At 38.8% G+C, this 15,003-nt stretch overlaps 1 protein-coding gene across 3 annotated transcripts in view; it reads right to left on the reverse strand.

Annotated features, from left to right (window-relative positions):
* Kat14 (lysine acetyltransferase 14) overlaps positions 1-15,003 on the reverse strand; it is a 36,676-nt gene that overhangs the window by 8,710 nt on the left and 12,963 nt on the right. For 2 of the 3 annotated variants that reach the window (XM_027955736.2, XM_027955752.2), the window contains exons 4-6: positions 12,441-12,622; positions 9,698-10,117; positions 8,921-9,489 (exon numbers count right to left, since the gene is read on the reverse strand). In XM_027955736.2, coding sequence (XP_027811537.1) covers positions 8,921-9,489; positions 9,698-10,117; positions 12,441-12,622 — 1,171 coding nt within the window. The remainder of the gene's footprint in view (positions 1-8,920; positions 9,490-9,697; positions 10,118-12,440; positions 12,623-15,003) is intronic. The other variant, XM_027955744.3, reaches the window with a different exon arrangement.

The following is a 15,003-nucleotide window of genomic DNA, read 5'->3' on the forward strand; positions in this document are numbered from 1 at the left end:
CAAGAGGGTCACAAGCTAGGAACATGCCTTTGCATTTCTGCCAGGTGTATGCTACCAACAAAGATAGCTGAAAAGACTGAGGAAATAAGAGTTCAAAGAGGAAATACCAAGACTCGTAAGTGAGTACAATAAAACTAAAGGAGTATAACAAACTATTGGAAAAACAATTTACCAAATAAGAATTTTTAAAAAGCACAATAATTGTCATTAGGAAAATACAAATCCAAACTACAGTGAGATACCACTTCATACCCACAGATGGCTACAAAAAAAAAGACATAATAACAACATGGTGAGGATATACAGAGAAATCAGAACATTTATACATGGTGAACAATGATGCCCCCACTCTGGAAGACAGTCTAGCAGTTCTTCAAAATGTTAAACATTCAGTAAATCATCTGACCCAGCAATTCCACTCCTAAATATACACCCAATCAAAACATATATCCACAAAAGCATGGACACAAATGTTCACAGCAGCATTATTCATGATAGCCAAAAGGCAGAAACAATCCCAATGTCTATCAACTGATGGAATATTAAGCCATAAAGAGAATAAACTATTAATACATGCTACAACATGCATGAAACTTGAAAACATTATATAAGTGAAGAAGGTGGTCACAAATCATATGTGACTCCATTTATATATATCCAAGATAGGGAAGCCTATGAGGTGAAGAGTAGATTAATGGGGATAGGAGTAGGGATTTGGGCAGTATAAACAAAAGGGCTCAGGGTGTCTTTTGGGGGTGATGAAATGTTCTAAAATTGATTATGCTTAGACTCTGTGAAGATATTAGAAACTTCTAAAATGTTCAGTTTAAATGGGTGAATTGTTTGGTACATGAATTGTATCTCAATGAAGCTGCTACAAAAGCAAAAGCATAATGAATAAGACTCCAAGGTAATGGAGGTGTCTGGAAATAGGAAGGATTAGTTATGAAGTGTTTCTTATTTAATAACTGATATTAAAAACACGGTTGCTGAAATAAAGCACTCAGTGAATGATGGTAGGGAAGGTCAAGGAATTATTTAAAAAGCCAAAGGAAGAGAAAAAAGATGTACTGGTGTTGCTGGGCACAGTGGTGCACACCTACAATCCCAGAAACTTGGGAGGCTGAAGCAGGAGGATGGTGAGTTTGAAGCCAGCCTCAGCAACTTAATGAGGCCCTTAGTAACCTAGTAAGACCCTGTCTCAAAGTGGGGGGCGGGAGGGGCAGAGGAGGAGGTTTTGCTGCAATGTGGCTCGGTGGTAAAGCATCCCTGGCTTCATGTCATCCTAACAAAAAACTGAACAAACTGAAAAGTCAACAGCTCTTCTTAGATCTGCACCGGAAGTGAGGTGACAAGGCACACTGCTGCCCCCCAAGTTAAAGAGAGAGACTGGAGCAGAAACAGGAATCAGTACTGGGGCAGGAAAACCTAAACTATAGTTGAATTTCTGGAATCTCAGTGTGGTCAAGGCAGAGACAATTCTAGAGGGCCCAGACTGAGGGGGAACCCCACACTGTTCTACGTTTTATCTCCAAGAGTTGGACCAGGTTCTCAAAGTGAAGATCAAAGAACCTCCTAAGCCCCACATCAGCAGGGGAGGGGGAAAAGGAACCACTTTGAAATAGGATAGAGAACTTTGTTCTTAACGATGCCTTCTCTCAGGAAAAATTATTTTACTAAAGCCTCACCCACAGGGGTTTCCTCAGTGGATAAATGGCCTTAGAGAAGAGACAATACCCAACTCTAGAACTCCAACACTGTCTAGTCATCCCATTGATTGAGAGTTTCCCACTGATTGGGGAGAAAAACTGAGAAGCACTAGAGAAGTTCATAGCCCAGAGGCACAGGCTCTCTAAAAGACTGAGACCTAAATCACAGGACTACAGAACAACTAACACTTCCTGGCACCACTAAGAACTTGTTACTATAGTTCATCTTATCCAAAACATCATGTTTGGCTTTCAACAAAAAAATACAAGGCATACTAAAGGCAAAAAACACAGTAGGAAGAGATAGAAAAAGCATTACAACCAGACTCAGATATAGTAGGGTTATGTGGGAGTTATTAGACCAGAAATTTTAAATGACTATGATTAATATATTAAGGGCCCTACTAGCTGGGCATGGTGGCCTACACCTGTAATCCCAGCCATCTGGGAGGCTGAAACAGGAGGATTGAAAGTTCAAGGCCAGCCTCAGCAACTTAGTGAGATCCTGCCTCAAAAACAGAATACAAGGAGTTGGGAGTATAGATCAGTGGTAGAGCACCCCTGGGTTCAATCCCCAGTACCCCAGTACCAAAAGAAAGAAAGGGAAAAAAAAAAAAGTTAAGGGCTCTAATGGACAAAGTAGACAACATGCAAGAATAGATGGGTACTTTAAACAGAGAGAAGGAAATTCTAAACATGAATCAACAAGAAATTCTGAGACCAAAAGCAAATAACTGAAAAGAAGAATGCTTTGAATAATGAGCTCATTAGTAGCCTGGACACACAGCTAAGAAAAGACTCTCTAAGCTTGAGGACATGTCACTAAAACCTTCTAAAGTTGAAATGCAAAGAGAAAAATGTCTGCAAAAGAAAGAATGGAATAGAATATCCAAAATATGTGGGACAAATACAAGAGTGTAACATATGCATAATACCAGTGAAGGGAAAGAAAAAGAAAAAAAGAATTGCAGCAACAACAACCCCTAATTAATATCAGACAGCAAACCACAGATCTAGGAAATCTGGAGAACACCAAGCCAGATAAATGCCAAGCAACACCTCTGACTTAAAGTCAAGAGTTGCAAGCAAGTTAAATGACAGCAAAAACACTTAAAAATGCATTAAGATAAAAAAATGGAGAGAAAATCTCGAAAGCTTCCAGGAGAAGGGAGAATTTTAAAAGGAGGCCACAATGAAATAAGAATAAGATTGATACTGGGGCTCTCAGAAGTAAAATATATGTAAGATGATAACAGAGTTATAATTTCAAAATGTCAGAGGAAAAAAATCACAATTTTATATTTAGATATGCTATCATTTAAATGCAAGAATGAAATGAAGATATCTTAGACATACAGATTTTCAAAATTAACCTCAAAAAGACTGCATTTTAAAGAACCCTAGGAGGAAGAAGTCCAGCAAGAAATTAATTTGAGAGGAAATAATGAGGGCTAGGGTTATGGCTCAGAGGTAGAGCACTTGCCTATCATGCGTGAGGCACTGGGTTTGATCCTCAGCACCACATAAAAATACAATAAAGATATTGTGTCCACCTATAACTAAAAAATAAACATTTAAAAAGAAAAAAAAATAATGAGCCAGGCATGGTGGTGCACACTTGTAATCGCAGTGACTTGGGAGGCTGAGGCAGGAGGATCGTGAGTTCAAAGCCAGCCTCAGCAAAAGTGAGGAGCTAAGCAACTCAGTGAGACCCTGTCTCTAAATAAAATACAAAATAGGGCTAAAGATGTGGCTCAGTGGTCAAGTGCCCCTGAGTTCAATCACTTTAGTATCAAAAAAAAAAAAAAAAGAGAGAGAGAGAGAGAGAGAGAAACCAGAGAGAATAAACAATGTAGCAAAATTTACTTACCACTTAAATAAGTAATGCAAAGAAAAAATACAAATGAGAGCATGCAAAAATACTTTAGTTTGGGAAGAAAACCAGATGACAACATTAAAAAATTAGTACAGAACAATAAATGTCTTAAAAATAAATAAACAAATAAATAAATAAATGTCTTAAGTTAGGACCTATAAAAATAATAAAAATAAAATGTATAACTTAAAAAAATTAATCACAGACTATTTTCTTTGACCATGATATAATCTGACTAGAAATAAATCTAGTTACCAAAAAATATTTTATCTGAAAACTGATTACTAAAATTATTTTATCTGAAAACTAAAGATGGCACTAATTCTTGGGCAAAGAGGAAATAATGAAGAAAATTACAGAATGTTAAATACTGATTGGTAATAAAGTCACATCATTTTAAAAGCCATAAATTATAGGTAACAGTACTTATAGGGATATTTATAACTATGAATACACATTTGTCAGAAAGTAAGGAAGACTATGAATAGAATAAGTGAATGTGCAACTGCCAACCTGTGTAACTGCATTAAACTCATACTAAAGGTCCAGGCTGCTTGGCATGGTGGTACATGCCTGTAATCCTAGAGACTAGGGAGGCTGAAGTAGGAGAATGGTTAAGTTTGAGTCCAGCCTGAGCAATTTAGCAAGACCCTCTCTCAAAATAAAAAATAAAAAGGTCTGGGGATGAAGCTCAGCGGTAGAGCACCCCTATGTTCAAATCCTAGTACCAAAAGAAAAAGTCCAGGTTAAGATGGAGGATTAACTACAAGCACCCCCTATTAAAACTACAGAAACAGAATGGTGGGGGGTGAGGTGGTAAACACATAAGAACAGAAAAATGGAGAAAAGAAACAATAGAAACTAGGGAGCAAATGGACAAATAATAACTGATTTAATCAAAATCCTAAGATGACTTTGGATACAGTGAGAACTAGCCCAGTCAATGCTGTAGAACCCACAGAACTAAAAACCTAGGTGGTTGGCAAGATTCCTCATCCCCTATCCCTCAATTCCCTGCTGTGGGTGGCTGCCCTCTCCTAGCAGCAGTTGGGAAGTACCATCTCTACAGAAGGTGTAACAGGGGTTCTGATAGCAATAAGGTGAGTGGGAAGGTCCCTCTTCTCTCACTTGGCAACCAGGTTTCTGAATCTGGAAACTCTTCCCTGGGAACTCTGACCAGTTCATGAGGAGAGACTTAAAAGCAGAGTTGTTAGGGCCTGCCACAGAGGACTCACCTAGACTCTGAGTGTGCACAGAATCACAGGTTTAATTGCATTTTCCTCAGAATTTGAAAGCATTGCCCATTGTCTACTTGGTTCCAGTTTGCTATTAGGTTGGCTTTCAACTTCATCTGCCACTGGCTTGAAATTCTGGTTTAACTTAAGGCTTTTTCAAACATGCAGATCTCAAAGTTTACCTCCCATGCATCTGTTTTTGTTGCTGTTGTTGTTTGGTTGGTTTTTTGTTTTTTTTTTTGGGTTGAACCCAGGGACACTTTATCACTGAACTATATCCTCAGCCCTTTTTGTTTTTATTTTGAGATGAGGTCTCACTAAGTTGCCCAGTCTGGCCTTGAACTTGCAATCTTCCTGCCTCAGCCTCTCAAGTCACTGGGATCATGGGTGTGTGCCATTGTACCCAGCTCCTATGCAGCTTTGCTTAGGAAACCAACAGGTAAAGAAGGGCCACAGGAAACAAATCAAACACACAGGATGGGCAAAGGAACTGCAGGAGAAGGGAAAAACTAGGACCCCTGCTGAGTCTCACACACAAAAGTGGCCAGCACAAAGTGGACAAGTGTGACTCCAGGGGCAGACACAAGAGGCTGTCGTCACTAAGTCCCTGTTACCACCAACCATCTTTTAAACCTAAGGAATAAGTGGTGGCCCAGAATAATCTCAGCTGTGCTCAGCTTTTCTAAACCATGCACTCTGAGCCTCCTGTACCCTCTCAGTACATGCCCCCTGGATCAGAGAAGGATACCCACTACACAGGTTGCACTGACTTACTTACAAGATAGAAGCCATGTCAGCCTTAGCAGGAACTATAGAGAATCTCACTCCCTCTGTCCAGATTTCTTTTTCTTTTTCTTTCTTTTTTTTTTTTTTATTTTTGTACTGGGGATTGAACCCAGAGGCTATTAACCACTGAGCCACATCCCCAATCCTTTTTATATTTTACTTTGAGACAGGGCCTCACTAAGTTGCTGAGGCTGGCCTTGAACTCACGATCCTCCTACCTCAGCCTCCCGAGTTGCTAGGATTACAGTTGTATACCACCATGCCTGGCTTTGCCCAGATTTCTGCCATGGTTCCTGATATATATACGACAACTCTAACTGATGTTCAAACTGTGGTGAGCATTCTGTTTCCCAGGACCCCTAATGACCCTGATCACTTACTTGCCCAGGCAGGGCTCATGGAAACTGAAGCCAGAACATAACTGTATTTCTTGGGGCTACCAGAACAAGGTATAGTTGTCTCTCAGTATCTGCAGGAAGTTGTTTCCAGGATCCCCTGAGAATACCCAAATCTACAGATGCTCAAGTCTTTTATATAAAATGACACGGTATTTGCATATAATCTAAGCACATCCTTCCACATACTTAAAATTACCTCTAAATTACTTATTATACATAAAATAATGTTATGTAAAAAGATGTCATACAAATTGTTTAGGTAATAATGATAAGAAAATAATCTATATATATTCAGTACAGATTTAATTTTTCCCAAAATTTTTTCCATTTACAATTGGTTGAATCTGTGGGTTCCCTCTCCGTGGATACAAAAAACTGACTGTATCATAAACTGGGTGCCTTAGAACAAAGGAAATTAACTATCTCAGCTTCAGAGCTCAAAAGTCAGAAATCAAGGTATGGGTAGGGCCATGCTCTCTCTGAGTGTATTACCAGATAATCTGTCCTGTAACTTTCTCTAAGATTCTGGTGCTGCTGGCAATCCCTGGGATCTGGTGGGTCATAGATGGCACGGCTAATATCTGCCTGTCTTCATGTGGTCTTCTCCCAGTGACTGATCTCTGTGTCTCTTATAAAGTCATCAGTTGAATTGGATTAAGGGTCCACCCTACCCTAGAATAACCTCATTTTAATAGGACTATATCTATAAAAGCCCTATTTCCAAATAAGGTCAATTCATTCACAGGTAACAGAGGTGGGGGTGTCAATAGATCCTTTTGAAAGACACAACTAATCCAAATCTATGATTCAGAAAAACTGTTTTGCATTATCTTCTTTCACAGCATTTCTCTAAAAGTGACAATTTCTTTGAAGTTAGATTTGTGCATGTTGTTCAGTGTTTGTTTTTGCTTTTGTGCTGGGGATTGAATCCAGGGCATTTCACCACTGAGCTAGCCCTTTATTTATTTATTTTTCTTACTTTGAAATAGGGTTTTGCCAAATTGCTGGGGCTGGACTTCAAACTGACCTCCTGCCTTAGTCTCCCAAATAACCTCTAAGACACATTTCAAAGTTAAAAAAATAAAGTATAGAACAAATCAAGAAAAAAAAATAAAGTATATGGATTAAAAACACAGACACACAAGAATGAAGAACAGGTGAACAGATAACTATAAGCAAAAGCATGCGAATATGCAGAAAATGACTGAATAGACTAAAGAAAGCTGAAACCTTAGGTTGTAATAAAGACAGGCAGAGAACAGAGTGATTTACACAACAGCCTCAGGAAATCATAGATATTAGAGGGATCAGGCTCTGTTAAAGCTGAGGGCAGGCAGTGGGACTACGGAATGAGAGGCTCTTTGTTTGCTCATCCATAGGAAATTATCATTCCCTCCATAGGAAGAAGACTGGACCCTCCACAGAGTCTCGAGAAATTCTGGACACAGGGAACCAAGCTAGAAGTAAGGCCTGTCTGGAAGGCAGGGAGAGTCATGGGAGGTTGCTTTAAAGGTAGGTAGGCTCCTGGTTACTCCCCACCTGGCTCCCGGATTGTAGGTAGGCAGGTTAATACTTTAAAGGAAAGAAAAGATGGGAAGTAGGTGGGAAAAGAAAAGACAATTAAGATGAGTAGGGGTCTTGCCAAACTATAGCCCACAGGACAAATCCAGCCATTGCCCACTTTATTAAATAAGTTTCTCTGGGACATAGTCATTTACTATGGCTGCTTCCCATTACAGCAGCAGAGTTGAATAAATATGACCTAGACTGCGTGACCCACAATATTTACTGCCTTTAAAGAAAGTTTGCCAATCCCTGGTCTATAGGGTCCAATGTGCAACAATAGGAAAGTTCCTAAAACAGAACAGAGGAAATAGAAGACAGGAAATCAAGACTTTCTAGAACTCAGGAAGAAGGCATGTCAAATCGAAAGGACTTACAAGTCAAATGACCAGCACAACAAAAGAAAGAAGCCCCATCCTTGGTATATCACTGAGTAATATCTGACCATGAGCAATAAAGAGACATGCCATTACCTTCCAGAGAAAAATAAGAAAACAGAAAAATGAAAATTCACAGGGTAAGAAACAACTAGGGAACACGTTTAACCTCACCTGTAACCAAAGAAATGAAATAGAAAAGACTGGGTAGTATCTAGTGCTAGCAAAGAGAGAGGGAAATAAGACATTTCCTACCTGCTAGTGGGAAGTCCCAGAAGTTCTGAGTGGAATTAATTGTTTCCAGGAGCACTCACAGAACGTGGGTTCCACTGAACAGTCTCTGAGCAGAGGGGACCAAACACTGATACCTCAGTTACCATTTCATGTTGTTTTATGTTTTGCCCTAACTATACAGATATTTATACACCTGCAGGTCCTGCTCTGCACAGTGTCTGGGACACTGCACATCCTCAACAAATCTGCCAATCAAAATGACTTGAAGCATGTACAACTACCATCAGAGACAGAGAGACAGGAAAAAAATCCTCTAGGTTATGTCTTAAATGCTCAGTGGAAAAGAAAATGAAGATGTATTGAATAATTTTGAAACATAAAGCCAAGCAATTTTTGCATTTTCCTCCCTTATTCTTTTCTTTTCTCTCCTAAAATTACTCATGATTGTAAAAGTCATAGCATAGCAACATGATGACACATGCCTGTATCCCAGCAACTTGGGAGGCCAAGGCAGGGGATCATAAGTTCAAGGCCAGCCCTCAGCAACTCAGCCCCAAGCAACTTAGTGAGACCCTGTCTCAAAATAAAAATTAAAAGGGCTGGGATATGCCTCAAAGCACCCTTGGGCTCAATCCCCACTACCAAAAAAAAAAAAAGTCAAGCGTAACATGTCCACTGCCAGATGCTGCCTGCCGGACTTCCACCCAACCCCTAACAGTTTTAGGGTGCATGCTCACATCACCTGGTATCGGTCAAGAATCCTGAAGTCCTGACAGGTAGTCCGATATGTGGCTTGTCCGGCTGGAAGCCTGGAAACTCCTCCTTCTTTGGCTCCATAAATCCCATCAACTAACAGAAGAGCAGCATTAACAACTTGATCCAAGTCAAAAAGTGGTAATCCCCTATCCCTTTTTGCTTGTCTGACAATCAATTTCCGCTTCAGTCTCCGAGCTTCTGGTGTCATAGCAACTGCACTGGGACAGGCTTCCAGCCTCTTAAGCAGAAGTTTTTCCTCATAGATGCTCACAGGAGTGTACTTGGGCCCTTTAGGTTTTGTGTCTTTCTCCAGTGGAGGCTTCCTCTTTTCTCGAGCCCTTGTTTGCAAAGATGTGTTTGAATCTGTGTCTTCACTGTCAACATCCATCCTGTCAGGCTTTTCCTCCTCACTCTCTACCTCCTGCTTTATCTGTTCAGGTGCTCTGACCTTCTTTCTGCCTCCAATCACTGGCCCAGAAGCTGCTGACCCAGATGGGGGTGGAACATACTCCATCCCTGGGTCTATGACGCCATCACCTTCCAGTTCATCATCATCTACACAGAGTATAAAACAGTAGTATCAAGACATAGGGAAGAAGAGTATAGCTCAGCACAAGGCCCTGGGTTCAATGCCCAGCACCAGGAAAGTTTAAAAAAAGAAAAGACATAGGAAAGAAGAAGGCAAGAGGTGAAAACTCACGCCCAAGATAAAGGACTTGGCCCACACCCAAGATAAAAAAATTTGAGGAAGGTTAAGTCTTACCATGAAACAGGGCTTGCGGTGGCATCACATCTGGAATCAGATCAGCTTCTGAAAGCAAGCTAGGAGTGGCAGAATGAGAGGCAGGCGTCCCCGGGGCAGAGAAATCCAGAGAGGGAGAAGGAGATGGGCTTGTTAGAGGGGTGCGGTCAGAAGAGCTCAAGGATGAGAAATCAATTACTTCTCCTTTCTCAAGAATCACGTCTGGCCTGCGGCCTCGGTTTATGAATTTCACAGGAGTAGAAGATGTGCTTCTGTCCAGAAAGCCAGCTGCTTCCTTCTGGGCTCTTCTAATGTCTTTGGCTTCCTGAGTTCGAGACCTTTTCTCTTTTAGTTCCATGGCAGATTCCACAGGATTCCGGCTCACCCGTTTTCTAAGTCCCTCGACAGTAATGATGGGATCCAATGCTGGTTTTGAGGCTGCTAGAAAGTAAATATCCAACTTTTATTTTTATTTTGTTTTATTTTTTTGGTACCAGGGATAGAAACCAGAGGTACTTAACCTCTAAGCTACATCCCTAGTTCTTTTTTAATTTTTTACTTATTTATTTAGGTTTTTTTTCTTTTTCTTCTCGGTTATTGGGGATTGAACTCAGGGGTACTCAACACTGAACCACATCTCTAGCCCTATTTTGTATTTTATTTAGAGACAGGATCTCACTGAGTTGCTTAGCGCTTTGCCATTGCTGAGGCTGGCTTTGAACTCGCAATCCTCCTGTCTCAGCCTCCAGGGCTGCTGGGATTACAGGTACGGAATACCAGCTCCAACTTTTAAAATAACTACTCAATGTTAATTTCTTTTTGTAATGTATTACTGTGAACTTAGAACCATGTTCAATATAGAAATGTTTGATGAATGCCTTAAGTTAGAAGAATTAGATACCTCTTAATAAAAAAGAAGTTAAATCTAAATTCTAAAAAAGAATGTAAATCTAAACAAACATTACCTTTCACTTATTAAAATGGGTAAACATTAAAAGTTTGATAATGCTCAGCAAATAGGCATTTTCATGACTTTTTAATAGGGTATAAGTTTTAAGATGGTTGTCTGGAGGTTCATATTTTTTAATGAATATGCCCTTTGATACAGCAACTGTTTGCAGTTTGTACATGTATACAAATTTGTGCAATTGAAGCACTGATTAAAGTAACAACTGGCAGAACAATCAAAATGTCCATCAACAGGGGAATGGCTTAATACATAATCATAAAACCATATAATCGAATCAATGAAATAAAGGAAAATAGGGTAAACCTATATGTATTGTAATGGAAGGATGTCCAAGGTGTCCTGGGGGGAAATGGGGAATAAGTATTAGAGTGTATTTAGGCTTTAAAAAAAATGCTTAAAATGCAGAGGTAATCTCTAAAAGCATTCATGAGAGATAACCCTGGTTACTCTGGGGAGTAAAACTGTAGTGGGAGAGGGGAGATTTTCAGACTTTATACCCTTCAATACCATTTGATATTTTACCATTATATGTTGAAAATTGTTAAAGCTCATTTAAAAATTTTTGGATTAAAAAAAAAAAACAAAAAACCCCAGAAGCTAGCCTGATACATTGACACGTTTGTAATCCCAGTTACTTGGGAGGCTGAGGCCAGAGGATCTCAAGTTTGAGGACAGTCTATATAATTTAGTGAGACACTGTCTCAAAATAAAAATTAATTTAAAAAGGGGGGCAGGGCTGGGGATATAACTTAGTGGTACAGTATGTGCTCAGCATGCATGAGGCCCTGGGTTCAATTTCCAGTATTGCCCAAAGGAAAAAAAATCAGATCAATGGGTACTACTAAGGAGTTACTAATTTTTTAAAAAATGTAAAACAGCACTATGGTTAGGCTATGAAAAGGAAAGAATCCTTATTTCTTACTGATATATATATATATATATATATATATATATATACACACACACACACACACACACACACATACCCACACACATATATATGTGTATATATATATATATATATATATATGTTTTTTTAAATTCTAATTTTTATATATGACAGCAGAATGCGATTCAATTCATATTACCCATATAGAGCACATTTTTTTATGTCTCTGGTTATACACAAAGTAGAGTCACACCATTAGTGTCTTCATATATTTATTTAGGGTAATGATGTCCATTATATTCCACCGTCTTTACTACCCCCATGCCCCCTCCCTTCCTTCTGCCCTATCTAAAGTTCGTCTATTCCTCCCATGCTCCCCTCATCCTCATTATGAATCAGTAGCCTTATATCAGAAAAAACATTCAACATTTGTTTTTTTGGGTTTGGTGGGGTTTTTTTGTTGTTGTTGTTATTTAATTTATTTTAAGTCAAGATCTTATTAATGCCCAGGTTGTCCTTGAACTTGTATCCTCCAGCCCAGCACATGGCATGGAGTTACTATTGTTGGAGTAAGGTGAAAGACACATGGGAATTTAGTATAGTATTTTCTTTACCTCTGTATGCTTTTAAATTTCCATAATAAAAAGTTAAAAAGAAATCAGATTAAAAACATTGAACCTTTCAGACATCAGAGGAAATTTATAAGACTGGTAACTTGATTAAGAAACAATAAAATGTTGTTTTTACATAGTATTTATTTACAATATAAAAGAATAGTGTCATCATAAAATTGTCAAGTGGAATAGCTCCAGAGAGACTGATGAGCTATGGCTGATAAAAGCAGGACTGTCTCCTGTGCTAACATTTGCTCTGCTCTGTCTGAATTGCACCTTTTACAGTGGTACCTTTTACTTTCAAAGTGGATGCAGACAACTTCTCTCCTTCAGGTTTCATTGTTGGGGGCTTGTTATGAACAAGTTTCCACCATCCAGGCTCTCCAAATTCCTGAGCACCTGAACGAAAGTACATAGGACTTCCCACACTGAGGCAACCTGCTACTGTGCTCCACCATGTTGAAGTCTTTTTCCTAAAGAGGAAAAAATTTGTAAATTCCCAAGAATTTACAAACCATTAGCACTTTAAGTCGATCATCATATAGCAAATACACTCTACATATATTCTCTTTGACTTCTAGACTATGACATGCTATGGATCCCCCCTATTGTTGAAGGAACAGAACATAAGAGTCAAGAGAGAAGCTCTGGAATCTAACTAGCTTCAAATCCTGGCTCTATCATCTTTCCACTGTCTCAGTTTCCTAATCTGTGAAATCAGAATATAGAATTTACTCCACCGGTTGCTAAGAGGATTGAATGAAAGAACTCAAACAAAGCACATAAAACAGTTCTCATCATACTCATTAAGCTATAGAGTTCTGTAAGCTTTAATTAAGTTGCTTTTACATGTAAATTGAGCACAGCTCTCAAGAAATAAAGCACACAAGAAGCATAAATCCAAGACTGGGTAGTTATGATAAGTCCTGGTAAATGGCTCACTTTACCAGGGTGATAGATGCATCTCTCAGCCTGCTGCAGTTTGCTCTGATATACTAAAATGGTAATAAAATTACATGGTATGTTCCACAAATACAGAGAGCCTATATGACTTAGAAAAAAAAAAAATCAACTATTAAAGTTCCTGTTGAGGGCTGGGGATGTGGCTCAAGTGGCAGCGCGCTCGCCTGGCATGCGTGCGGCCCGGGTTCGATCCTCAGCACCACATATAAACAAAGATGTTGTGTCTGCCGAGAACTAAAAAAAAATAAATATTAAAAAATTCTCTCTTTAAAAAAAAAAAAAGTTCCTGTTGAAAATTATTTTAAAGGCAACTATTTTATTTCCATCTTGAAAATGTAAGTGAACAAGAAATTCTAAAAAAAACCAACAACAACAAAAAAAACACTTCTTCAGTGTTTTTCAGTTTGGCTGAGTGTCCCCCAAAGGTCCATATGTAAAAGCTCGATCCCTGACACAGTGGTAATGGAAGGTACTGTGGACATTTAAGAGGTAGGTCTTAGGTCACTGGTGGTGTGCCCTCAAAGAGGACTATAAGACTCTAGTCTCTCTCTTCTCTTTCTCTCTCTGTACCTGGCTTGAGATGTGACCACCTGCTCTAACCACTGGCCTAAACCAAAGGGGCCATACATACAATCTTGGCTTGAACCTATAAGAACCTTGAGCTAAAATAAATCTCTTTATTTCATAAATATCTTATGTCAGATATACCCTTACAGTAATGGAAAGCTAAAATGGGGAGAATAATAACTTGGTTTCCAACCTTAGCCCTTGGTCGCAGGGAACCTCTCCTACTACCTACTTTTTTCTAAATTTTCCAAAATCCTCTGTCTCACCCAAGGAATAAAACTAGGGTAGAAACCACTCTATTTGTTTTCTTACCTCACCCATCACTTGAAAATCATTCTTTTGCCAGGCATAATAGTATATACTTGTTATCCCAGCATCTCAGGAGACTGAGGTAGGAGGATTGCAAGTTTAAAGCCAGTCTCAGCATCTTAGTAGGGCCTGAAGCAACTTAGTGAGGCCCTATCTTAAAATAAAATATAAAAAGGATTAGGGATGTGACTTGGTGGTTAAGCACCTCTGGGTTTAATCCCTGGTACCAAAAAAAAAAAAAAATTCACTCTTTCAAAGGAAGGTTTTTCTAATTTGACCATCATGGTTTCAAGAAAAAGAAGTGAAATATCATGCCTTCCAAAATGGCTGACACCAGCTTAGCTTGGCTGTACCAGCAATTCTCAAAATGAGGTCCTGAGACCCCTGGGGCTGAAGCCTGTCAGGAATACATGAGATAAAAATTATTTTCATAACAAAAATAAGATGTTGTTTGCCTTTTTCACACTAAGTGTGTAGTAGTTTTCCAGCAATTTTATAGCTTGATATTGAAATACATCTTCTACAAGCCGTACATTGAAGATGAGATCAGTAAATAAAGGAAACAATGTGACCTTTCTTGCTATTATTTTTGTTTTGGAAAATATTTTTTACAAAAATATTATGTTAACAAGAAATTTGTTAGTTATTATTCTTTATAAATAAATTAATTATAAAAATTTGGGGGGTAATGAGGATTGAATCCAGAGCCATTTTACCATTGGACTACATCTCCAGCCCTTTTTATTTCAAGGTGTGTTTCAACAAGTTGCTGAGCCTAGCTTGGAACTTGTGATCCTCCTGCCTCAGCCTCCCAAATTGCTGGGATTACAGGCCTGAACCACTGTGTCAGGCTAATAAATATTTTAAAATTTTCTGCTTCAATTTCTAAAACAGAAAATATCAATAGCAATAATCAACATAAACAAAAACTATTTGAGATCCTCAATAATGTTTGGGTATAAAAGGATCCTGAGACCAAAAAGCTTAAAATCCATTCTACTATATGTACTTTTTT

This window comes from Marmota flaviventris, chromosome 2 (genome assembly GCF_047511675.1).
Source record: "Marmota flaviventris isolate mMarFla1 chromosome 2, mMarFla1.hap1, whole genome shotgun sequence".
NCBI classification, from domain to species: Eukaryota; Metazoa; Chordata; class Mammalia; order Rodentia; family Sciuridae; genus Marmota; species Marmota flaviventris.